This window comes from Bidens hawaiensis, unplaced genomic scaffold, assembly GCF_021521415.1.
Source record: "Bidens hawaiensis isolate Kalapana, Puna unplaced genomic scaffold, B.hawaiensis_p1.1 tig00006258_1, whole genome shotgun sequence".
NCBI lineage: Eukaryota > Viridiplantae > Streptophyta > Magnoliopsida > Asterales > Asteraceae > Bidens > Bidens hawaiensis.
In genome coordinates, this window is record NW_027491415.1 from 806,843 (window position 1) to 833,254 (window position 26,412).

General features: G+C 40.3%; 1 protein-coding gene and 4 non-coding genes across 5 annotated transcripts; 1 reads left to right on the forward strand and 4 right to left on the reverse strand.

Moving 5' to 3' along the window:
* Window positions 1-2,623: 2,623 nt before the first annotated feature.
* Window positions 2,624-2,765, reverse strand: LOC143631916 (small nucleolar RNA snoR74). Its single transcript, XR_013153454.1, has one exon. It is a non-coding gene; the product is annotated as a small nucleolar RNA snoR74 (small nucleolar RNA).
* A 47-nt stretch (window positions 2,766-2,812) lies between these two features.
* On the reverse strand, window positions 2,813-2,923 carry LOC143631915 (small nucleolar RNA snoR100). Its single transcript, XR_013153453.1, has one exon. It is a non-coding gene; the product is annotated as a small nucleolar RNA snoR100 (small nucleolar RNA).
* A 1,565-nt stretch (window positions 2,924-4,488) lies between these two features.
* On the reverse strand, window positions 4,489-4,588 carry LOC143631920 (U6 spliceosomal RNA). The gene has a single exon (XR_013153458.1). It is a non-coding gene; the product is annotated as a U6 spliceosomal RNA (small nuclear RNA).
* Window positions 4,589-5,917: 1,329 nt separating this feature from the next.
* LOC143631918 (U6 spliceosomal RNA) lies at window positions 5,918-6,020 on the reverse strand. The gene has a single exon (XR_013153456.1). It is a non-coding gene; the product is annotated as a U6 spliceosomal RNA (small nuclear RNA).
* A 14,808-nt stretch (window positions 6,021-20,828) lies between these two features.
* On the forward strand, window positions 20,829-24,292 carry LOC143631799 (small ribosomal subunit protein eS26x-like). The gene is made up of 5 exons (XM_077100438.1): window positions 20,829-20,853; window positions 20,962-21,054; window positions 23,198-23,282; window positions 23,367-23,500; window positions 24,122-24,292. The coding sequence occupies exons 1-5, from the start codon at window positions 20,851-20,853 to the stop codon at window positions 24,188-24,190; spliced, it is 384 nt and encodes a 127-aa protein (XP_076956553.1). The 5' UTR covers window positions 20,829-20,850; the 3' UTR covers window positions 24,191-24,292.
* Window positions 24,293-26,412: the final 2,120 nt, after the last annotated feature.

Below are 26,412 nucleotides of genomic sequence, written 5' to 3' on the forward strand. Positions count from 1 at the left end.
TCATATAACTTAGATTTAAAGACAAGAATATCTATCTTAATAATAAGTCATTCCAAGCCCATATGAACTTGAGTTGAGCTTTAGTCAACTTGAACATGTATAGCTCGGAGAATTTATATTTAACGTTATTGCTTCCAATATGTAAGCCGTTATCCAGTTTGTCATGTGTTGAACCAAGTGGTTAGGGGGTCAGAAACAAATCAACACGTTTATGAAGTCAATAATGTCCATAATACTTTTCTGAGTACACAGGAATAATTTCAGACGAAAAATAATTTTCTTTATGAACTTGGTCTTCATTATAAAAAAACCCCGGTCTAGTCTATTTGCCAAAGATTCAAGGTCCAAACACTTTCAACAACTTGAAGAACAAATAACACCTGCTTTTGCACCCTCACTTAGCCTCAAAGTCTTAAGTTTGAATTCATGATACAAATGCCTCCTTTAAATAATTCAAAGGTCAATGTGTTGACTCCATCCAAATACATGTCTTTCAGAGTAACCAATAATTTCAGCAAATTGTTAAATAATATAGTTAAAATAACTGTTTTGAAACCCGACGCGGCCCGGCCGGTCGGACCGGTCCGACCGGGACCCGGTCTCGGAACCGGGCCAGCTGAGGCATTTGACCCGTTTTCAAAAAACCCGGCCGGGTTTGGCTGGTGGCGGTCGGCCCGGACCCGGTGACCCGGCGGGTCGACCGGTAAAACCCGTTTTTTATTAAATCTAAAATGAAATGTGTATGGTGGGATTCAAACTTGGGTCATTTCCTAGATATAAGCTTTAATAATTACCCATGAGCCAACCAACCAAGCTTTATTGATGTCTTTATTGATCAAATATATATCATATATATTCAAAAAACAATGTATAAAACATAAATAAACATTAAAGTTTGTTATTATTATTATTTTTTGTTATTATTAATTTTTATATGTATATGAATTATATATATATAAATTATTTATGACGTCATCCGGGTCAAAAATCGGTCCGCCCTCCGGGGTCGGTCCGACCTTTGACCCGGTAAGACGTCCGGATCGACGCCCGGGTCGAGTCTGAAAACATTGGTTAAAATCCTAAACTCTTAAGCCTAATTCCTATGTAACTAATAATATAATTGCTTGGCTAAATAAAATTTTAGTAAACAAATTATAATTTACCTCAATTTCCCTACATTTTAACTTAAATTAATTTAATGATACAATGATGATTCGTTCCAGTTAAAGGCAGATTTAGGTAGGGTTAAGGGGCTTTGTCGGTGAAGTGTAAATATATAACATTTTTAACATTCTTAAGAAACCAGTATGTAAATTGTATTTAGCAGTTTAATAAAAAGAAAAATTATCAAAATAAACATGTTTGACCAATAATTTACCAAAATAGACATGTCTATTTTAGCCTACGTATCTCCAATTTCGACCAATAAATAACTGACACGTCACCGAAGCCGGCTAAGCCTTAGCCGGCTAAGCCTTAGCCGCCACTTTATGGGCACAGAATTTTATGAAAAGTAAACGGGTCTCACCTTTAGCCAATAAAAATTCGACACGTGTCAAAGACGGCTAAACTTAGCCTACATCTATGGTTATTTAGCCGGCATCTTTGACTCTTAGTCGGCTTCAGAATACGCGTCTATTTAGTTAGCCGACTCCAAATATTCCTTCTAAGTCGGCTCCAACTCGGCTTATAGGCTAAGGCTTCACTTAGCCACCTTCTTTTTCTTTCATTTAGCCGTCTAATTTTAGCCACCAAAATTGAATACTTTACCAAATTTACTAACTCTATTATATATTTAGCCGACTTCACTTAGCCTTTTTTTTAGTCAGTGTAAATATAGCCCCCAAAATTAAATATTTTTACCTACTCAATTAATTATTTAGCCGGCTTCGCTTAGCCGTCAATTTTTTTTCTCCTATCCAGCATGTTTTAGCCATTAAAATTAAATACATTTATCTACCCAAATTAAATTTTTCACCAACCATTTTTATAAAACTATACAACCATATTCATTACATCTTATAAAACCATCTTCACCCTCTCAAACTTTTTTACTTTCTTATCACAAAATCCTCATTTTAAAAAAAAATATGTTTGTTAACGTCATCGTTTATAGTGATGGAAATTGGCTTGTTGTTGATCGGGCTGTTGATTACCTTCCGATTGATTGCAGCCTTAGCCGGCTTCGATGACGTGTCAATTGTTTATTGGTCAAAAAAACCAATGATTGGAGAGATGTAGACTAAAACATGCATGTGTATTTTGGTAAATTCTTGATCAAACATGTTTATTTTGATAATTTTCCCTTAATAAAATCTTCTTAAAAGTTTAGTAAGATCATATGAAAGGGTATGAAACTATGAATCACTTTGACTCTACCGACTCAAATTCAAAACCTATCTTTTACATTTTTTATCCAAACTAAAACTTTCGATTAACTATCAAATATTTGAAAAATTAGTCCTCAACTGTCATTTACATCCATTTTCAATCTAGATACGCCACTAGTTCAAGTCAAACATTTAAGCTCGTAAACTTACATTGCATAAACCCATTTATCATCTATAAAATCAAAAAATTGTAAGAAATAAACCAAAAGTAATTAATAAAAATAAATAAATAAATACTTAGCTTCGGTTACTGGAACCTTTTCCATCATATAAAAAATCAAGAGGTTCACCCAATAACAATGCCCAGCTCAAGCTCCCTGATGTTTACGAAAAACCCATTCATATTATTATTCGGCAACAGGTCTCTGCTTTTATACAACAGGTTACAAAAACAATAATAGATTTAAAAAAAAAAAACATGAAAATGTAGATTTAATCCAGGCCCCCAAATCATAAAAAATCAGTGGGAGCAGACATGACGACCTATAATAAGTTACTTGATATTCGTGCACATTACCATGCTTCCTTCATCATATTATTATCCAGAGCATCGGATTCATTCAGGATATATTAAGAAACTAAACATAAGATAGGAATAAACGAAAATAAAATGTGTTATTGTAGAAGAAGATTATTATTATTTTATTTTTGTTGGAGGTGGATGCTTGAATGAATATATAAGCAGAATAGAATGAATGGGTGGTGATTACTGATTAGGGTTTATTACTATACTCGATAAGAAATATGGACTTCGAAAGCCCTTAACGATAACAGGCCTGGTCCAAGCCCATTTGCTTTGTAATTGTGTTTTTAATTTTATAACCATTTGTATTAGAGATGGGAAAATTCGAAAATTGGGTTTTTACGGTTTCTAGCACTCCCCTGCAACAAAGTAGTGGTGTACGTGGTGCGATTCAATGCAGTTTTGGACTAAAATCAAACCGGTAATTAAAACTGCGGATTTTAGATTTTTTTTTTAAACCGTTTGGTTTCGGTTTTTGACGATTTTGGTTTGTCGGTTTTCAGTTTGGTATCGGCTTTTTTGGTTTTTGTCATTCAAGCTTGAAAATGTTAGGTCGAAATAAAAGTTGCCCCAAAATAATGAATGTAGGTTTAAATAATTTTGCTAATTGACCAAAAGTATTTGAGTTACATTTTAGTTACATTATTATAAGTTACTTAATTTAAAATAAAACAAAATAAAAATTTAGGAATTTGGTTCTGTTTTTACAAAAACATAAAACCAAACCGTCGGTTTTGTTTCGGATCAGTTTTTTCGGTTTGGATTTTTCGGTTCGGATTGGTTTTTTCGGTTTCCTGCACTCCCCTATAACAAAGTCGAAAAACGGGTCGGGTAGGGACCGGTTCCGGGTATGGTCGGATTTTTTACCAAACTTTTACCGATTTTTGCTGAGTTCTATCGGATTTTGGCCTGGACGGGTATGGGTTTTGACCATGTATAGGTGAGGTGGGTTTCGGTGGGTCCAGTTCGGTTCCAGGTATGGTTTCTCTGAGAAACTTAAACCTGGTTCATACCGACAGGTCCTGTTCCGGAACCTGGTTTTGTACCTACCTCTAGTTTATATGATTCCCAATCCTTGTCTGCTTTTTTCCTTTTTAGTTTTTATTGGTTAACTGTGGTTTCAATGTTTCACTCTGGAATTCACTTAATTACTTAATGCAGTGAAAAAAGAGGGATATTAGTTCAAACAACTAAAACAAATTATTTGAATGTGTAATGATAAATAAATATATTTAACAGTGCAAGTATAAAAACTTCACTTGGGCAAATAATCAAACCACCGGCAATGAAGAGCAAACAGATTTTTTGTAATTATAGCAAATCACAAAATCATGAACTTTAGTAAAATTTTGGCACTTGAAATCACCAATGACATGAAAATAAAAAATCAAAATATCAAAATATAAGAAACGGAAGAAGAAAACCGAAACAAAAATACGATGAAGTGTATTTAAGGAGCACGATGATCGGGTCGGAAAAAAATATACAAAATCATGAATTTTAGTAAAATTTGGCACTTGAAATAACCAATGACATGAAAATAAAAAAAAATCAAAATATAAGAAATGGAAGCAGAAAACCGAAACAAATATAAAAAAAATTTGGATGTCATCCTTGCACAGTGGCCAAATCTTCTCTGTATCGTTCCAATTTTATCGGATGTCCCCGAAGGGACGACCCTCACCAAGCCAGGTTAATAAGCATGTAAGAAATTGGTCTTCTTGCCGATGTGGGACGAACATTACATTACAATATTACATGAGTTCTAATTCTTTTCTTCACTCTACTTTAATAATCACAACAGAGCGCATGTATTGGATATTCAAGTATTCAACTCAAAACCCATGTAGCTCTTTGAGGTTATTAAAACATTGAATAATAAAGGGAATAATCTACACAAATATGATTTTCAGTTCAAAACCCATGGTAAAGTCAAACGGTCAAACCAGTTCACATATATATAATACATTTAGCAAAGCACCGTTAAAAATGGCAGAAGGTTAATCAGGCATCATATAGTGACGTTGATAGCCGAAAGACAATGGTACATGCACCAATCGGCGGTGTTCCGATGGTTGAGTGTTATGTGCCTTATGTCCAAGGCTTGATGCAAACAACTATCGAGTCGGGGGTCTCACCAGAAGCAGCCTCTCTATTCATAAAGAATAGAGGTAAGGTTGTCTACATCTTACCTTTCTCAGACTTTACAATAACTTTGCTATTTGTGGGATATACTGAGTACGATGATGATGATGATTTAGCAAAGCACCGTAATTAATCAATCATTTATGCAAATAAACAAACAAAGCTTAGTTATCTCTAGTGGTCCTATATTCTAGTAAAGTTGTAGTATACATGTATTAGCATGCAGTCATATTTACTTGTTTTTTCATTTCAGTTACTGATAATTAAAAGGTGAGTACTGAGTACCATAAAAATGTGCGCTTTCTCGGGAGGACAAGAATCTATCGAGAATCATAGGAGGTGTGGAGCGAATCTGAGGTATATGAATGACTTCTTGTAAAGATTTATGTTGATTCCTTATTTTGCAAAACAAAAACAGACACTTTGATTAAATAAATAAATAAATACTGACCATATATATTGATCTGTTGCTTTTTGTAAGATTATCTTTTTTTGTCATATACAAAACATTTGACGAATTCGATGGTTTGAGAGTATATATTGTTATCCCCAATTATATTCTACCAAATCAAATTAAAGAGAGCATACACCATTCTTCACTTCTTCTCCAACATGTGTTTGTTTCTATTATTTTTTCCTAACAGTAAATATAAAATACGCATAATTTTGTATGGCTTTTATTTGAAGAAAAAGAGTGAAAACTTGCCATCCCAGATTCGACAATGTTTGGAAACAAAATATGACTTGCAGCAGACATGAAACTGAAGTCTGGAAACAGAATATGCAGCAAAAAATTGAAGTACGTGACTGATTTTATACCTTTCCCTTTGCGGCAATATGACAACGAACGGGAAGTAAAAAAAATTTGGACCATTTCTCGATTAGTGCGTGTCATCCTTATGCAGGGGCCATGCTTATCTTTTCTGTATTGTTCCAATTTTATCAGATATCCCCGAAGGAACGTTTTTACTTGCCCAGGTGTTCTATATAAACTCAACACATATTAATCTTGTGAACGATGTGGGATGAACATAACATTACATGAATTTTATTTCTTTTTATTTTTATTTTTTTCACTCTACAAAAACGTTTTGGTTTTTAATGATCACAAGATGCTGTAAGATGATGTAAAATGCTGTAAATAATCCTGATCACTCGTGTATGATTGATTATGAATTGCAGTGGCAACAGCGAGCTAGTGTTGGGTTAATTATTTATTTACATGAATTAATGCTCAGCTAGCATTTGAATCGAAATTATGCAAGTATATCATGAAAAACAAAATAATTGCCTAGAATAATGTCCATCTAACATGGGCTACAGTTGTTAAAAATCATTGTGTTTTGAGATCTAAGTAGCTAACTGTTGAGCAGGCTATTAACCTCACTGAAGAAACGTGGATCTACTCACTGGTAGCAGATCTACTTTCCTCGGGTATGATTAAACTGTTTCACCGATGGTTCCTTCGAATCCGTGTTCTTCCACCTACAAAATGAACAGCGCCGTTACTTACCCCTCAGAAAGGGACAGAGGGGTCCTCTTTGGGGTAACCCTCCGGCGTGAGAATCAGTATCTTTGTGGGGAAGATAATAAAGTGTGAGTCAGTCAAATCTCAAGAGTATTGCTGAATCGCTGAATACTCTTGATTGTGTGACTGTGTGTCTTTTCTGTAACTGACTGTGAGTGAATATAATTCAATATGATTGAATGTGATATCACTGCTTGTAACTGTCAATGATTGAGTGTGAATGAATGTCCCATCAAAGTGGAGTTGATGCTGTATTTATAGTGCTAGGGTTTCCACTGGCTGGGCTCAGCCTCGTTGGCCTCCTCCAATCGCACTGCGCCACGTGTCCTCTGGGACACCTGGCGCTTTCTCGTTGGTTGAAATCATGTGGTAGCACATGTGTCATGCTGAGTTGTCGACCTTTCATTTGGCAGCTGTCAACATCAGCATATTCTTACTCCTTAAAAAGATGCCTTCTAGAAGAGTGTCTGACGTGCACAATCAAGGTTGCCCTGATCCTGATTTGGATAAGGACGAGGTTGATTATGTGCACGCGTGATATGCGCCCATCCTGAGGATGCGCGAAGTCTTCTTTTTATTCTCACGCGCAGATATTTCATGCGCAGGTGTGATATGCACGAGCGTGTGATATGCGCCGCGCGCTGGTGCGCCACGCGCATATGTGACACGCGAGCATGTGATGTGCAAGAGCATGCGATATGCGCCGCGCGCATATGTGATGCGCGAGCATATGATGCCTGAGCATGTTTTGTATGCGCGATGCGCCTGGGTTTTGGCTTTGTGCCTTCATAATGTCTTTATCTTGTGGGTTGACCCGCCTTGCTTGGTGTTGAGGCGGGTACATACCTCTTCAAGCCCCCCCAGTCTAATGTGTGTCTTATCTTGCGCGAGCGTGGTAAGATAGATATTAGACTCACTGAATTGTCCTTTTATAGGGGGTTTTGTCGTTTTCTTTGTTGTTTCCACCGTCGCGCGAAGTTCTATCCATTTGGTTGAAAACGAAAGGTCCAAACACGTGGTTGGTTGGTGATGACGTGCGCCGTAAACGTGTCAGACGTTTCGTGTGCTCGAGGTGCTACAGTTGCCTTTCACGTCCCCTCACACAGCTGTCTTGAACACGTGTCGCACTCGCATTGGTTAGTACCTGCGAGTGGGGGCGCGTCTCTGTTCCGTGGCAGGTCGGTTACATCTTTTTGTCCCCTCACACAGCTGTTAGGGACACGTGTCGCGCCGTCGTTGGGTTGCCCCTGCGAGTGGGGGCGCGTGAAACCCGATCAGCTGCCACATTTCTCTCTCCTGGGCCTATAAAAGCAGGCCCTTAGGAAATTTTTATCTTCATCTTCATTGTTGCTAAAATTCAAATTTCTGCTTTCACATTCTGATTTGAGTGTTTACATCGATTCGAATCCTCGATTATCGGCTATTACAGTTGTATGTCTGATAGTTCATACTCGTCTAGCCCTTCAATCACCTCCGTTGCCTCTCGAAGACGCCGTGTGAAATCTGTGGTGATGTCGACATTGAAGCAAAAGGGGAAGGGGAAGAAGGTTGTTGAGACCACATCGGAGGAAGTAGGGAGGACCAAGGCCACCAAAAGGTGGAATGAAATCCCCTGCAAATTGAAGCAGGCAGATCTCGACAACCTGATCACCTCTCAGGGCTTTCCCACCCTGTTTGGCTGCATGTTGCCTAGGTCCGGGCAGACGGCGGCGGACCCGCCTGCCGGCTATATATCCCTATATAGCCACTTTTTCTCCCACTGCAACCTTCGTCTCCCGATGACAAGGTTTGTGGGTGCACTGTTGAAGTTCTATGGGATTCACATATCCCAAGTCCATCCGTTTGGACTCGTGCGCGTGACTCACTTTGAGTTCATGTGCAAATCCCAGCGCGAGGAACCCACTCCTCGGCGCTTTCAATATTTTTATAAGGCCAAGATCCAAGACAATTGGATCTCTTTTATTCCTCGCAGTCAGAAAGTGAAGTGCTCCACTGTTTCATTCAAGAGCCTTCATGACTGGTCTGAGAGGTTTTTTTACATTAAGGCCGGTGTGATCCCCATCCGTATGACCATGCGCTCTATTACTTCTGCGCCTGCGGATGAGGGTGTCCTCAAGAACCCAACTGGCGCATGGGTTAAGAAACTGACCGCCGAACCATCCCCCGCGAAGAAAATTTGCGAGGAGGCGCTGGTTGGGGTCGGCATGAGCAGGCTCTGGGCCGACAGCGCGCTTGAGCCCGTTATCCAAGTCGACGGGTTGTGTAAGTTTTTTTTTTTTTTTTTTTTTTTTTTTTTTTTTTTTATATTTGCGCGAGCATCGTTCTTTTGCTGATATCATTTAACTTGGCTTTGCGCAGTCACCAAGGATTACATCCTTGCCGCTTATGATGAACATGTGGAGGGCGGCTCCGTCGAACTTGGCGCTGGGGAGGTTGGTTTCCCGGATCGCTTCGATGACCTGTTCATCCCAGTAGATCTGGATTTTGACTTTGACGGTGACGCGCCTGGTAAGTCTTCGCACTGCTGCTCATTCCTTTAGAATACCCAAGTTTATTAACATTTCTGTCGCTTGTTTTTGTAGATGCGCTTGAAAACTACGAGCTAGAGCTCGCGGAAGAGGAGGAGGAGGAAGAGGAGGCGCCTTTACTAAAGCGCAAAGCTAAGGGGAAATCTGGCGCAGGGGCCAGTAAGAAACAGAAGAAAGAGGACACCCCTGTCGCTCATCCCCATGCTCAAACGAAGGGACCTAAGGAAACCCAGGTGTTTACCACAAAGGTTTCTTTAGCTTCTCTGCCTGTGAGAGTGGGCAGACCTCCTGTCCACTTGAGGTATGGTGGCGTCGCCTCCTCCTTTCGCGCGGCTGAAGAGAGAAGCAGTGCCGCGCCTGCAACAGGTATACTTTATTTATCTTCATCTGGCTGAATTGTTATTAAACCTTTGCTCCTTTAAATGTTTGCAGAGGCAGCGACGGTAACAGATCAGCCGCAGGCGCCACAAGGTGCCACGGCTGCGCCGGGGACTCCATCGAAGTCCCCTGTTCTACCCTCTGAAAAGGGTAGAATGGATTTTATGGCGATGTTCGATGCGCGAACAGAATTGCGCCAAGGTAAGTTTTGTACATATGTCTTTTAAATTTTTCCCTTTGGAGTCAGTCATAAACAATTTTCCCTTGTTTATTTGTTCATAGGAGTTGTAGCTGGCGCAACAGTTGCTGGTGATACTCCCGGCGGCACTTCCGGCGCCGCTGGTTCTGGTCCTGCTCCTGCTAGTGCTGAATCTCCCCTTATTGGGATTACCAAGGAGCAGGAAACCGTATTGCGCGCCGAACTGGCGGCGTCGAGACCTCCCTCGCCTCCTCCTGCACACAGCCCTCCCCGCGAGGCTGGTTTGGAGCCTTCCAGGTCGCAGGAGAAGAGGCCTGTTGAAGAAGACGAAGAGGACGAGGGGGTTCAAGTTGAAGACTCCTTGGGAGACCGCGCCAGCCCTGCGATGCCGCAAGTGTTCGCAGCGCAGACCTCTGGTGGGGCTGGCGCTGACTTTCCTGCTTCATCCCCGCAGGTATGTATTGATTTGTTGGTCCGCTGCGCGTATCTCCATATAAGTATGTTTTATGACTTAGAACTTTTCTTGTGTTTTGCAGGAAGGTGTCCCCGTTTACCGCCCGAGATGGAATATTAATGAAGAGAGTTCCTTTCAATCCATGGGCGTATGCGAGGACTTCTGGGCTCATGCCGTGCCTCCTACTGAAAGGAGGTATCAGGAGGAGCGCACCCGCGCGGACTTGCTGAACGACCATGTTTTCGCTGGGTCGGCTTTCTTCGCTGCTTCCCAAGAGCTTCGTCGTGATTATGTTAAAGTACGCGACGCTCTTGTGGAAGCCCAGCGAGAGGCTAAGGTGGCCGCCTGGAACCTGTCTGATGCTCGCGCGCGAGCTGAGAAACTTCAGGCGGAGCTCAGTGAAAACAGAGCAAGTGCCAACACCGCATACATCAAGCGCGGGCATGAGCTCCAAGCTGCGCGGGAGAAGCAGCAGTTGGCGGAGGCCGAAGTTGCCAAGTACGCGCGCAGAGTGCGTGTCTTGGAACAGCAGGCCGAGGCGCGTGACCAAGCTATCGTCCAGAGTATCACTGAGAAATCATCACTGGAGAGCGAGGTTGCGCGCCTGAAAAGGGATTTGGCGGCCGCGCAGGCCGATAGAGATGAGGCCTTAGCGACGGCGGCGTCTAGCCAGGAAGCACTTGGTGCTGCGCAGGCGGAGAAAGAAAAAATTTTGGCGGCAGCAGCGTCTGATAAGGAGGAACTAAAAAAGACTAAGGAAACTGTTGAGTTATTAAACTCTCAGGTTCCTGCCCTCGAGACGTCTGTTGCTGGCCTCGCGCAGGATCGCCAATGGCTGGTGTCACAGGGCATGGCTCGCTGCGCTTTGGCGATGAAATATTCCGCCGAGTTTCAAGCCCTTGTGATGGACTGCAATGCCGCCGCGCGTTTGGTGGGCCGAGCTGAAGGGTTTACGGATGGGTATGAATATGGCATGTTGAGGAAGAACCCATCCGAGTACCCTTACAAGAGCGATGCGGCCTGCGCGGACATGGCCGCGGTGGGGGAAAAGTATATGAATACTCCCATCCCCATCCTTATGCAGGTACCTTGACCATAATGAGTTTTTCTTGACTAACTTTTCTAAGTGTTTTGTACTCATTACTTTTCTAATGATTTACAGATAGCTGCGCTTGCTGACCAGCCCGACCTCGGCGCGCTAAAGAAGTTGCTTGATGATTGCGAGAGGGCTGGTGGCGATGATGGTGGCGCGGGGGATGTTGCCCCTGCCAGCGGCTCTGGTGGGGCGAAAGAATCTGCTCGTGACACCGTTGTGATCGAAGACTCCAATGAGGAGGAAGAACTTGACTATGGTCAGTTCGGGGATGAGGAGCAGACCGCGCCAGATGCTGCGGGAGATGATGAGGATGATGAAGCGGCTGACGTCGACGTGGAGACTTGAGAAGCCCTTCATCAAATTTTGTATATTTATTTTTTATACTTGTAATTTGTAACTCATCATACTTGTAAATTTCGATCCAATGGAATGAAACTTGTTCTCTCGTTTTCATATCTTGCGCATTTCCATTCATCTCTTCATGTTTGGTTTTATAGATATAAGATATGCTTGCACGTTAAAATAAGAACAAGGTTGTATGGAAATTATTCACTTAACCTCTGTTCTATTTTGTTTGTGGTTCTCGCAGTATCTTGCTCATGCTGACATGCGCGCTAACTTGTCGTTATTTTCCTTTTCGCGCGTCGTTGTCGCGCGGGCTGGAAGTATGAGTTTAGCCATTACATGTCAGCTTGTGTTACTCAGATATCCACTATGATTCCGCGCGCGGCCTCGACCTGAGACCTTAACATGATATGGCATGTACTTTGCCTTAGTTATGTTTAAGGATTTTTATGATCAGGCTGCGCTGGATGTAAGATGGATGTTTGTGAGTGTTTTGAGCTAAGGCTCTTTGTTTTGGGCTAAGGCCCTGACGTTTTTAGAGTTAAGACTCATTAACGTGTTTGAGCTAAGGCTCGTAAGTTTGGGCTAAGGCCCTGACGTTTTAGAGTTAAGACTCGTTAACGCGTTTGAGCTAAGGCTCGCGCATGTATGTTTTACTTCACTTTATTTTGTTTTGAAGTCAATATAGTGTTGTCATATTGTTCCAATTTAATAAAGGAAGTGTGAAACATGTATGCAAAGGTAATAGAACAAATATTGAAAGATAGCGCGAATCATCATTCATGATGGCTTAAAAGCCTTCATTACAAATTTGAACTTTTACATGAAGCATTTTCTAAGTTGTGCCGCGTTCCACGAGCGCGGTATCTTTTTTCCATTCAAATCTTTTAAAGCGTACGCGCCTTTCCCCAAATCTTCTGAAATTTGATAAGGTCCCTCCCAATTGGGGGACATTTTTCCTGGGGGTATTGCGCGACTAGCTTCATTGTTTCGAAGGACAAAATCATTTTTCTTGAAGTGGCATTCTTTAACGCGCTGATTATAATATTTTTCCAGCTTTTTCTTGTATCTGGCTTCATTAATGATAGCCGCTTCTCTGCGCCCTTCAAGCAAGTTAAGGTCCAATCTTCTTTCGCGCTCGTTATCAGTTTTGCTCATCATGAGTACCCTATGGGATGGGCATCCAATTTCTGCTGGGATCATAGCCTCTGTCCCATAGGTTAGGCTGAACGGGGATTCGCCATTGCTAGTTTTGCTTAATGTCCTGTGCGCCCACAGGACATTAGGTAACTCTTCGACCCAAGAATGGGATTCTCCCTCCAACCTTTTCTTCAGCCCATTTAGCAAACTTTGATTCGCGCGCTCCACTTGACCATTCCCCTGAGGGTGGTAGACGGATGTGAAGATTTGGTTGATGTGCAATTCTCTGAGCCAGCTTGATATCTTCCTGTCAGTGAATTGTTTGCCATTGTCGCTCACAATTTCCATGGGAAGGCCAAAACGGCAAATGATGTGGCTCCAGATAAATTGCTTCATCGCCTCAGCTGTGATTTTTGCTAGTGGCTTGGCCTCAACCCATTTTGTGAAATAGTCTATCGCCACTACCAAAAATTTCACTCGCCCTTGCGCTTGCGGCAGGGGCCCTACAATATCAATGGCCCATTTGTGGAAAGGCCATGCGGAGGTGACTGGAATCAAGTTGTTCTTTGGACGCATGGTGTTTGGCGCGTAGCTCTGACATGCCTTGCATTTTTGGATTTCTTTTAGCGCATCCAAGTACATGCCTGGCCAATAGTAGCCTGAGCTCATCGCCTTGGCAACCACCATGCGCGGGCCAGCGTGAATTCCACAGATTCCTTCATGAATCTCCCTAATCACATAGGTTGCTTCTTCAGCATCCAGGCACTTCATGAGCGGTCCAAGATAAGAGCGCCGATATAATGTACCATCAAGTAATTTATAGTTCTGTGCCTTGTGTCTTATCTTTCTCGCCTGTGCGCGATCGTCCGGTAACTTCCCCTTCATCAGGAATTCTGTTATTGGAGTTATCCAGGATGAAGGGGTTGTATGAATTACAAGGACCGATTGCGTTTGCACTGACGGGCTGCTCATTACCTCCACCCTGACATCTTTGCCAAAGTGATCAAAATTAGTTGATGCCATTTTACTCAACGCGTCAGCGGACTTGTTTTCGCTGCGCGAGATGTGTATTATTCTGAAGAAGTCAAACTGCTCAACGAGCTTTTTTGCCTGCTCTAGATACAGAGGCATTGTGTTCTCCTTGGCGTCATATAGGCCGTTGACCTGAGCAGCTACCAAGTAAGAATCAACATGCGCCTCTAGTCTTTTAACCCCAAACTTGCGCGCGATGCGCAGACCAGCCAGCAGGGCTTCATACTCAGCCTCATTGTTGGTACTCTTGAAGTCCAACCTGATAGCATAAGTATATTCACGATTATCAGGGTCCATCAGTTTGAGGCCTGCGCCGGACCCTTCGCTGTTGGAGGCTCCATCAGTGAATAGCCTCCAAACATCTTCTTCATCATTTGCTCGCGGAGGATCTACCTCTCGCTGAGCTTCTTCAATCTTTCCGTCTGGGATTTCCGTGATGAAATCCGCCAAAACTTGACCCTTTATCGCTGGACGGGGCTTATAAGTGATCGTGTGTTCACCTAATTCCAGCGCCCACTTTGTCAGCCTTCCGGAGAGCGCGGGGCGTCGCAAAACTTGCTGGATGTTGTAACCAGTCAGAACTTCAATAGGATGACCATTGAAGTATCTATGGAGCTTGCGCGACGCGTGTGTTAGTGACAAAACTAACTTTTCCATTATGGAATAGCGCGTCTCAGGGTCTGTGAGCACCCGACTCACATAATATATCGGCGTTTGTATCCCCTTGCGATCCACCAATAATACTGCGCCGATCGCGCGGTCTCCAGCTGACAGGTACAATGTAAGGGTCTCGCCAGGAAGTGGAGCTGTGAGCGCTGGCAATTTAATGAGACATTCTTTTATCTCAGTGAAAGCTTGCTCAGCCTCAGGCGTCCACTTGAATTGGCTCTTCTTCAAACAGTTCCTCAAGGTGTTAACGAATGGAGTAGATTTGCTGGCGTGGTTCGCTAGGAACCTGTTGATTGACACCAATCTACCATTCAGCTTCTGAACCTCTTTCATGGTGGATGGTGAAGGCATGTCAAGGATGGCTTCCACCTTTTCAGGGTTCACCTTGAAACCATCCTTAGTGACCATTACACCAAGAAATTTCCCCTCTTCTGCGCCGAAAGTACATTTGCTCGGGTTGAGCTTCATGTTAACCTCCGTTAGGCGCTGAAGGGTTTCCTCGATGTCTTTGAGCATTTGTCTCTCCTCCCTGCTCTTGATCACCAAATCATCGACGTAGACTTCTAGATTTCTTCCGATTTGTTCACTGAAAACCGAATCCATAAGTCTCTGATAGGTTGCGCCCGCATTCTTTAAACCAAAGGGCATTTTTGTGTAACAAAAAACACCCTTGTCGGTTCTGAAGGCCGTCTTGTCTTCATCCTGTGGTGCCATTTGAATCTGGTGATAGCCTTTATAGGCATCCAGGAAACATTTGAGCTTGAATGGCGCCACGGAGTCCACCTTTGCGTCGATGTTTGGGAGGGGGTAACAATCTTTCGGACATGCTTTGTTGAGGTCCTTGAAGTCAATACACATTCTCCATGACCCGTTGCTTTTCTTTACCATCACAGGATTGGCTACCCATGTCTGGTATCGAATTGGGCGGATGATGTTTGCGCGCAACAGGTCCTCCACTTGCTCATTCATGGCCTTCGCCTTTTCATCCCCCATGATTCTCTTTTTCTGTGCAATTGGCTCCACCGACTTAAACGTGTTAAGAGAATGTTGCGCCAAGTCTCGCGGGACCCCCGTCATATCGGAGTGTTGCCACGCGAAAACCGACGTGTATTTTGTAAGCAACTTTTTCATTCTCAATCTCGTTTCGTCTGAAATGGTAGCGCCAATTGTGACCGTTTGCTCTGGGAATTTTGGGTTTAAAATCCACTTCTCTGGCGCATTGTCAGCCATTGTAAGTTTCATTCTCCCTTCCCGCGGCGTGCTTGTCACTGCGCACAAATGATCGCGGTAAACAAATGCTACGCCTGTTGGTGTAGGGATCCCCAATGCGCCGTGCGCTGGCGACGGTACAGCATTAAATTGGGCAATCGTTCCCCTACCCAGGATCATATTGTGGCATGACGTGGTGGGCAAGACCAAGAAGTTGACAACTTCGGCTCGCTTGTGCTCATCATCCCCCATAGTTAGTTCAAACTGAATCTGGCCTAGGGGATGTATGATTTCATTTGAGACACCACAGATCGGTGCGTTCACAATTTCGAGCCGCGCTTGGTCTGCCGGGTCTAACTTTCTGAAACACTGCTCATACATAATGTCAGATTCGCTTCCAGTGTCCACCAGGACCTTTGACACTTCGTAATGAGCAATGTGTGTGGTAATGACTAGAGGACTGCTTATTGAAGGGCCTCCCCTGATTCTTGGGAAGATGACTTGCTGCTCGCGCCAATCTCCGTGAATTTGCGCGCTTCTCTTTCTTGACGTCTGCCCTTGTCGTCCCCCCTCAGCCACACAGATTCTTTTGTACTTCTTGCTGGCAGAGGCTCCCTCCGGTTGCTCATCTTCTATTCTTTGGTTTTTTACCAAGTGAGCCAGCCTGCCCGACTTTACATCCTTCTCGATCGCATCCTTTAAATGATGGCATGCGTCGGTGTTGTGGCCCGGGGACCTGTGAAATTCACAATATTTGCCACTGTTTTGCGGTCCCTTGTAGTGTAGTTGTTTGGGAGGCTTGAATTGGACATTCTCAGTACTTAACACCTGTGAAGGTGTTTTAGTGAGAGGAGTCCATATTCTTGGCAGAGGTCTGCTGGGATCTCTGCCGCCCTCCCTCTTGTCACCCTCCCCGTGTTTACGAGCATCCTTTTGGGGCTGGGGTGAGGTTGGTTGCGCTTGTTTTTCCGCGGAAGAAAAACTTGTTGGCTGCAACCTGGACCATACAGAGTTCTGTTTGGCCCTCTTCTCTTTGCTGCGCGGTGATTCAGCCTGATGCGCTCTTTCTCTTGCCCTATCTTGGGCAATCTGTTTCTCATTTCTCGCGAAAACTCGCGATGCCTCCATTAACTTGGCCCACGTGGTGGGCATACCATCTTTGCTTACGAGAGCTCGTCGTAACTGATCACTGCGCGCGCCTTGTATAAAGGCCACGCGCAGGAGCTGCTCAGTTATGCCCCCGATTGCCAGGGACTCCTGATTGAAACGAGTGATGTAATCTTCAATCGTTTCATCATTCCTGCGTATGCAGTGCATGATGTCATCAGGATCGCGCGTGTGCCTGCGCTGCTGTACGAAGTGGGCTTGGAACTTTTCTAATAGTTCCTCGAACCCATCAATTTGCCCTGTCGGCAAGCTTTCGAACCATACCCGCGCAGCGCCCGTGAGGCAGCGAGCAAACATATGACACCATGTTGGCATCGTCCAGCTCTCTAGGTTTCCCGTGTTATAGAAACCCTGCAAAAAGTCATCTGGATCTGTTGTGCCATCATATTTGCCCAGACCACTTGGCATCTTGGTCTTGTGCTGGATGGGAGCCTGCGCGATGCGCGCAGTAAACTTTGAGTGTTTTACCAGGATGGCTGGTCTGTAGGGTGTGGTTACGTCAACTTGCCCTCTGACCCGTGGGCTGTATGGCATGTGCAGATCCAGATCTGCTCTGGCCCCAGGCGCCATGTTCACAGGCGCGCGGAGCTGCGAGCCTCCTGCATGAGTATCCCTTGTCTTCCTCATGCTATGCACTTCTTCATCACTGAACTCAGTGTGCGTAGTGTGAACAGAATGCCCTTCTTCCGGCGCGCGCGGTCTTTTTGTAGGCTGCTTATCAATCGCTTGCCTTTGTGTTTGGTCGGTTAGCTTCTTCTGTTTGATCATTTCAGTGTACTTTCCATCAGACGCCGCTGCTCATTTATGAGCCATTCATTCGGATCGTTTGCTTCATCTTCTGGACCCATTGGTCCTTTCAGCTTCGCGCCGGCCATATTTTGTAACGTGTGATCGTCTGGAGGAGTTTCAGTCTGGCCGTGAGGGGTTGTGACGAAGGGACGGTTGCTGGTGGTACGCGTAGAATCACGCGGAACCCTCAGAACCTGCTGTCCGTCGTTAACACCCTCACGTTCAATATCCTCCAGAGCTTGATCAACGTTACGAACTCCAGAAACCATGGTGATTGATTTTTCTTCGTAGATCTGGATGAGATCTGATTGCCGTTTTGTCCCACGGATGGCGCCAATGAAGAAACGTGGATCTACTCACTGGTAGCAGATCTACTTTCCTCGGGTATGATTAAACTGTTTCACCGATGGTTCCTTCGAATCCGTGTTCTTCCACCTACAAAATGAACAGCGCCGTTACTTACCCCTCAGAAAGGGACAGAGGGGTCCTCTTTGGGGTAACCCTCCGGCGTGAGAATCAGTATCTTTGTGGGGAAGATAATAAAGTGTGAGTCAGTCAAATCTCAAGAGTATTGCTGAATCGCTGAATACTCTTGATTGTGTGACTGTGTGTCTTTTCTGTAACTGACTGTGAGTGAATATAATTCAATATGATTGAATGTGATATCACTGCTTGTAACTGTCAATGATTGAGTGTGAATGAATGTCCCATCAAAGTGGAGTTGATGCTGTATTTATAGTGCTAGGGTTTCCACTGGCTGGGCTCAGCCTCGTTGGCCTCCTCCAATCGCACTGCGCCACGTGTCCTCTGGGACACCTGGCGCTTTCTCGTTGGTTGAAATCATGTGGTAGCACATGTGTCATGCTGAGTTGTCGACCTTTCATTTGGCAGCTGTCAACATCAGCATATTCTTACTCCTTAAAAAGATGCCTTCTAGAAGAGTGTCTGACGTGCACAATCAAGGTTGCCCTGATCCTGATTTGGATAAGGACGAGGTTGATTATGTGCACGCGTGATATGCGCCCATCCTGAGGATGCGCGAAGTCTTCTTTTTATTCTCACGCGCAGATATTTCATGCGCAGGTGTGATATGCACGAGCGTGTGATATGCGCCGCGCGCTGGTGCGCCACGCGCATATGTGACACGCGAGCATGTGATGTGCAAGAGCATGCGATATGCGCCGCGCGCATATGTGATGCGCGAGCATATGATGCCTGAGCATGTTTTGTATGCGCGATGCGCCTGGGTTTTGGCTTTGTGCCTTCATAATGTCTTTATCTTGTGGGTTGACCCGCCTTGCTTGGTGTTGAGACGGGTACATACCTCTTCACTCACAAAGGTTGAAATTGTTAAAAAATCAACGTGTTTTGAGATCATAGCTAATAGTTGGGCAGACGCTAATATAATTGACTCATATGTAGTAAATAATAACTATATGTGTGAGACTTCATTATATTGCCATTTTAAAACTTCAAAGAACACATCATATTTTTTTATTACATTATAGTAGTTAAAACATCCCACGTAAAATCCCATTATTTAAATTCATCATGTCCTCTCACGTGAACTATTGAACTAATTAAATTTTTTAGTTCATGTTGTTGAATGCGAGTACAACATATGTCTCCTATTTTTAAAAATAAAAACATATGTCGCCTTTTTTAGCAAAAACAAACACAGCCTTAGTGTGAATGTATGTGGTGCCCATAGATGTTTTGTCATAAGGGTACATATCTCATATTAATTACTTACAATTCTCACTATACTTCTAATCAATCTCAACAATGGCCCTTATGGCGGTCTGTCAAAGACAACGTTTAAGATTACCCCGTTATGACTTATGAAATCAAACAATTTAGGGAAACCATGACTTTTCATCAAGTGGTTGCATCTCATTGATGAGGATACAAAGATAACACCATTATAAAAACTATTTATAACATCGACACGTGAAGTAGTTTTGAAGTGATTAGTGTCTAGTATTAATTTTCTCGTAAATTTCTATGACACTGAATACAATTCTTTGTGTATTTCAGTCACTATGAAAATCAACCAAATGATTCACCATACTCCTAGACTACTAGTTGAGAATTATTCCAATAACTCTTGTCGGCTACAGACATTTAGAATAACTAACATATTGTTGGTTATAAATGTGATAATAATGAGTGCAATAACCATTAATGTAATTGACAAAAACTTTCTTTCAAATCAGGTAAATTAATTATGTGTTACGTCGTTCAAAGTATCCAAATACTAACAGTTACATTTCATATTCAATCACTAGCATAAAAAACCCTATATTTATAGCGAGTACCTCGTGTTTTACTTGATAGTTGATACATTGGCTTTGTGAACGAATATGGCTAATTCTGATCTATATGAATTTTATTGTTAGAGACTTCCTCTCGTTCCAACTCATCTTGTACATGTTGGAACTACCTAAGAACGTGTTTGGTGTTGTTATATGACCTTGGTACCTGGCATGCTTGGTCTATCAATGCCCGACAACACCAATAGCAATAGTGAACTTCTTCAATTAACGTTCCTCATTAGTTACTTCAGACACTGCAATATATCGAATCCATGTGTTGGATTCTGCAATTACATTATGCTAATACATATTCCAAATAATTTCTCCACCGTTAAGTGTAAACACGTATCCCATTCGTGATCAAGAACCATCTCTATCCATCTAGAAGCTAGCATCAGTGCCAAATCTTCAACCGAGTTTCTTTTCCGATCCTCAATAAATCAGTAACATATCCCTAGCTGTCCACAAATACTTCAGGATAATCCTGAATCTTGTCCAGCGACATTCATCAGGATTCTACAACACATCACGTCCTTTCCAATCTTTTCCAGCTTCTTAATCTAATCACATGCTCCAACTCACCATGAGTTATTTCTTATCATTCAACATGGTGACGCACAAAATACCATACACGATCAATCCAACATACAAAACTCTTTCCTAGGTATGCAAACAATCCAAACCAAACTCAAATAAACTCAATCTCTCGACCTCCGCTCATTTAACTTACACAGAACTCGAGCACGGCTCATTTCAATCTCCATCAACCAATTGGATCACAAACTCAAATCACCAACAAACGGGCCAGCAACAACAACAACCACCAGCCCAATCAAAACTCTACGGCCCAAGTTCAAATATCTCAATAATATTTAAACCACATATACTTTCATAACCCTAGATTCATCGAGCCGTCGGCAGCAGAAGAAATTATCTCCACAAAATGGTTCGTCAATTAGCACTTATTATCTTCTGGTTCTAATTATTATTATTGATTATTGATATTATTATTATTATTATTCGTTCTGGTTATTTGATATACGGATCTTGACAGACGTTCAAGCGAAGAAACGGCGGACGAAACAAGCACGGACGCGGACACGTGAAGTTCATTCGCTGTACCAACTGTGGAAAATGCTGCCCTAAGGTATCCGATTCGGTTTATTATTGTTTGATTTATATATTCAGATGTTAATTATAATATATAGTTTAGTTTTTATGTTACTGATTGATTGATTTGCTAGACGGATCTGTTTTAGTTGTTCGGTTAGAGTTTGAATCTGAATCGTGTGATGTTTGTTAGATCTAGAGGAGTTTAAAGCTCGAGATCGGCTCGTATATTATTTACTAGTGATTTAATTGTATCTATTATATGTTTTATAAGTATTTGCGTACATATACATAATAGGTTGTATAAATTTTTATTTATTGTAATACATGTTATTTAATTATTTTTAACATAATTTTGTATATAATAAAAGTTATTGGTCATATGTTAAATGAGCTTTTGAGCTTGAAATCAAGCTCGATTACACTCGGCTTGGTTTTGTGTTTTACTGATTTGATCTTGAGCAGTTTATGACTGGCTCGGTTTGATTCGAGTTTTATTGAGTAGCTTACGATTGGCCTGGCTTGTTTACAACATTGGTTAGGTTTTAAGCAATTTATTAATAGCGTGTATTTTTCTAAATTGTTTCTTTTGATTTTGTATGTTTTGCCTTTTGAAATTTTGATTTTTGAAGTATTCGATTTGACGAGGCTCAGATATTAAATTTAGAATTGATTGAATATAAATGTTTAAGCTTAAAAACTTAGTGTATTGTTTGATAACAAGGTTAAAAGTTTGTAATTAGAATTTAGTGTATTTTGTTACATTATAATATGTCATCAATGAAACACTATAAGTAACTACTGGGTGCTGATTGTATTAGTTTCAGTTCTTAATAAACGACAAAGATAAGACGAAATTTCAATTGTTTGTTTATGGGTTTTGGCGGAGGGTGCGGATAATTGTTTTGTGATTTTCAGGTAAAGTTTTGAATGGGCTTTCTGTTATTTTAATAGTTTGAATAACTCAAGATTGAATTTGAGTTCATTTTTTGGTAATATTGTCTTAATCGTTTTCGTTGTATTTTCTTGTTCTCCAAGTTTTTTGATTTAGTTAGCTAGCATGTCTATTTAGTGTGTTGTTTGTGTTGATCTTTTATTTATTAATGGTGTTTATTTGTTTATTTCAGTTTTGCACTAATCTTGGTCAAACATGGTCTGATAACCTTTAACACTAATTGAAGGTTATTAGTTCGCGTCTTTGTCAATAGTAACGCAGATTTATAAACATATACTTGTCATTAATAAAGGGTTGACCGCACTATTCCTAGCTGTTGCATTTTTTTAACCTAATTCAAAGACTTAACAAGAAGAACTAAAGGAAACAATTTGTACAATTCTATTAAAAAGTAAATTCAAATATTAACTTGATTTAAATAAGCCATAACTAAGATAACTCACAACCTGTTTTAAGGCTGATAATTCAACCAATTATTCACAGCCTCTGGCTGCTTTTCGTGATGAGTACATATTTAGTTTGTCAATTCATATTGCCTCTAAGCACATGCAACATTTTTGTATTATCCAATTAAAGAAAATATTTGTCAAATGTTATAACTTAATGCACTTAAATTATAATCTATTTTGTGATTTGACCATTATATATTTGCACTTTATATGCTCGGTCAAGGTTTGGCACGTCAATGTCGGCTTGACATAGATACTTACATAAAATAAGGGTATTTATGTTGCATATACATGAAAATGGGAGCGAGTCGTGTTATGTATTTTGTTGAATAAGTATTATTGTATATATGTAAACTGATTTAGATGCTAATTGATGCGAATCAACTTTTTATTTTTATTATGAATAAAAACTTGGTTTTCATTCTTTGATAACACAAAATAAATTCTCATTTAGAATCAGTAGAGAAGGATATTGTACAGGAAACTTAATTTATTTATTATGTTTATTATGTCACTAGACAAACACAATAGTCTATTACCTAATCAAAGAAAGTATAAATCAAATAAAACACATTCAAAACATATCTATTTTCGTTTTTTTCTTTTCATGAGTTACATTTGTATTAGAATCGTTGTACTTATCTTTTTGTGCATGCACTTCAATCTCTCATGACCTACACTCACATAAAAGATGTGTATAATTGTCAAATATATTAATATGGACAATGTATTCTTGTATATGTTTTTGATATATTGGTTATGATGATTGTTTTTAGGATAAGGCTGTCAAGAGATTCAATGTGAGGAACATAGTGGAGCAAGCTGCTGTTAGGGATGTTCAAGAAGCTTGTGCATTTGATCGTAAGTTTTGACATTTGTATAGTCTTTACGATAAGCATAATAATTTATAATCACTAAATTGCGTTGTTTTGTTTTTTGTTTCAGAGTACACACTTCCAAAGTTGTATCTGAAATTGCAGTACTGTATTTCATGTGCAATTCACTCAAAGGTCGTTAGGGTTCGTTCACGAACCGACAGGAGGAACCGTGAGCCCCCAAAGCGATTCATCCGCCCAAGGGTATGTTTTTATTTTTTAAACATGTTATTGATTTATTTGTGTTACAAGAAAAGTATTTAAAGTGTTTGAAATAAGTGTAAATATATTTATTAAATAAGAAGTTTGAATTCAAACTATAGTTATATGATAAGAACAATATTTAAAATATTTAATTCTCTTTAACTTTTAGGATAAACTATGTCTTTCATTACTTAAATGCTTTACATATTTAAAATTTTCAAGCTTTATTTATGAAGTTTGAAATAAAACATTTAACTCATGTATAAGTCCATTTATCTTGACATGCTATTTGTTCTTTTTTATCCTGAAGGTTTATAATTTTCATTGTTTTCACTTATTTATACTCTAAATTAACAAAAAATTCAAAATTGTATTAAGTTATCTAAACAGTTTGATTAATACTTATCTTGTCTTTTAGTTTTAACATATGGCATAAGATGTCTGATCACCATAATTTATCAAATGGGTTAAACGGGCCAACAGTGAACAGGACTGTGGGTTTAATCCGAAAATAACCCAAACCTGTCAACGTGTGCAGGCATTTTTTTTGTGATTATTGGTTTATTTGTGCTTAAGACATTTTGTTTTCGTAAATGATGATTTTTATGTTTTGCGTTTCAGGATGATGCTCCAAAAGCACCTCGTGCTGCTGGTGGTGCTGCCGGAGGACCACCACCTGTTCGTGCTTAAGTTATATCGTGGTTTTAAGTACTGTTACTGTGAATTGGGATCTTGTATCAGATTATTTTTGGTTTTAAATCTATGCCCAGAATATTTTGGGACGTTTGGTATTATTTTTTGGCTGTTTTTTTTTTCTTGTTTTCTTTTAGGTTTATTGGATTTTAATAATACTTGAATATTAATTTCTATTCATTTTATCACCCCAAATTTTAAAAAGTTGGCTCTAATGGTCTTTTGTTAAAAAGGATTTAACGGTAGACATTAGATGCCTACAATTGTGCCTTATTTTGTATTAAACATTGTTAAAATCCAATAAACCTTTATTTTATTAACATATTATTGTTTTAGTGATTAAATTACGAGGCTTTAAGGTTTTGGTTGGTATTAAAGCATCTCCAATGTTAAACATTACAAATGCTCCTACATTTACAAACAAGTAATCCTTCACCGGTGCTACTGCTAGCATTTACATATTATCATATTTTCTCTACATATTATCATATTTTCTCTTAACTAATACAATAGCAGGAACAAGATATTCTATTACTTTCGCATGACAAACGACACAATGTTTGTGCCTTCGTTGGTACAAATTTTGCTGACAATGATGTTTTTGTAGAGATGTTGGAGTTCATCCGTCGCTCATGTATTCATTATGCCGTCACAGCAAATCTTGACGTTAGATTCAGCATTGTCCGTCAATTATGGTTCGAGTTAGTTACTTAGTTTTATTTTTCTTTTGAATTATTTTGTCAAGTTATGTTGGTCTATTATTTTATTATTTGTGTTACGAGCAAAGAAAAATATCTTGTTTTAATCTTAGCATTGAAGTTTTTTAATTTCTTTTCGTTTTTTGTTTTTGTTGAAATAGTAAAATGCCTTTAGTTGGTAATATTTGTTATTAAAAGAAATATCACTTAGGCTGAAAATAGTGTTTTTTTTTTTCTTTTTTATGAGCATGGTTATCTTTGTTTTTGTTTAGCAAAATATATCTATAAAATTTTATTTACTTGTAAAATATTTTCCCATTTATTCCGTCTTTTATATTCATAGCCAGCTAAATAATAGATCACAACCAGATTGGTGGACTCCAATCTATAGGTGAAAATGAATAAAAATCTTATTTAATTTCTGAATATATATTTAGAAAGAAAAATAAAGATTTGTTGTTTATACTTTATAGATGAGTTCATCAGATTTTAACTTATCCTACCCATGGGAGAAAAACATCCAACATTTATCCACCAGATAAAAATTATTACAGTGTCTTAGGGTTTCCAAACGAAAAATGAGCATCATTTTTTAGCTATCATACGCGTTGAAGTAAAAATCTAGCATTTAGCCATCCATTGCGTTAGGATTTTCAAATGATTAATTGCCAGGCAAATGAGTATTACAACATGTTAGAATTTTCAAACGATTAACAACCAAATCACAAGTATTAGTTAGTGCGGTGCCGTCTTTTTGTCCATGTTTTAATAAAATGCTTCAAAATGTGCCCACATAAGCACTAATGTAAAATCATATAACCACCAAATATAATTATTAATTGCCAAACAAAAATAATTGCAATTAATAGTTTAGAAATCCTTTCTATAAGCACCTCCAACGATTATTTCTAAAGTAGTAATTGCCAAACAAAAGAGTATTACAATGTGCTAGGATTTTCAAACGATTAACAACCAAAAAAGAACGAGTATTACAAAATAAATAAATACTTTTAGCACCGTATTTTTGTCCGTGTACTCATCCTAAATATTTAAAAGGATGCCACGCAAGCATTGTTGGACGTGTTTTTAGAAAATAATATATTTCTCATTTTTTCTTTATTAGCAAAATAAATAAATATTTGTTGTTTAGATATTGCCTTTTTGTCCATGTTATCATCCGGAATTTATGAAAGAGTGCCACATAGACACCGTTCGAGGTGTTTTTGGAAAGTATTAGGCTGAGGGGTGTGGGGGGCTCTAATGGGGGCGCGAGTGGGGGCTCCAGCCAATAATATTATGACGTGTGGCAGAGAAAGAAACTGGATAAGGGGGTGTTGGAGCCCCCGCTGGAGCCCCTGGCCCTGGTGTGGAGGGGCTCCAGCGGATTTTTTTTTTATTTTTTTATAAATATATTCAAAAAACGTATTATTAAAAAAACTCATAAATTATTAAAAAAACACACATTAATGAAAAAACACATTAATATTTAAAAATAAAATAAAAATAAAAGTACTAAAAAAA

Coding starts and splice junctions, on each gene's coding strand:
- LOC143631799 (XM_077100438.1), top strand. Junction 21,055..23,197: donor GTGGAAAATGCTGCCCTAAG/GTATCCGATTCG, acceptor GATTGTTTTTAG/GATAAGGCTGTCAAGAGATT. Junction 23,501..24,121: donor AGCGATTCATCCGCCCAAGG/GTATGTTTTTAT, acceptor TTTGCGTTTCAG/GATGATGCTCCAAAAGCACC.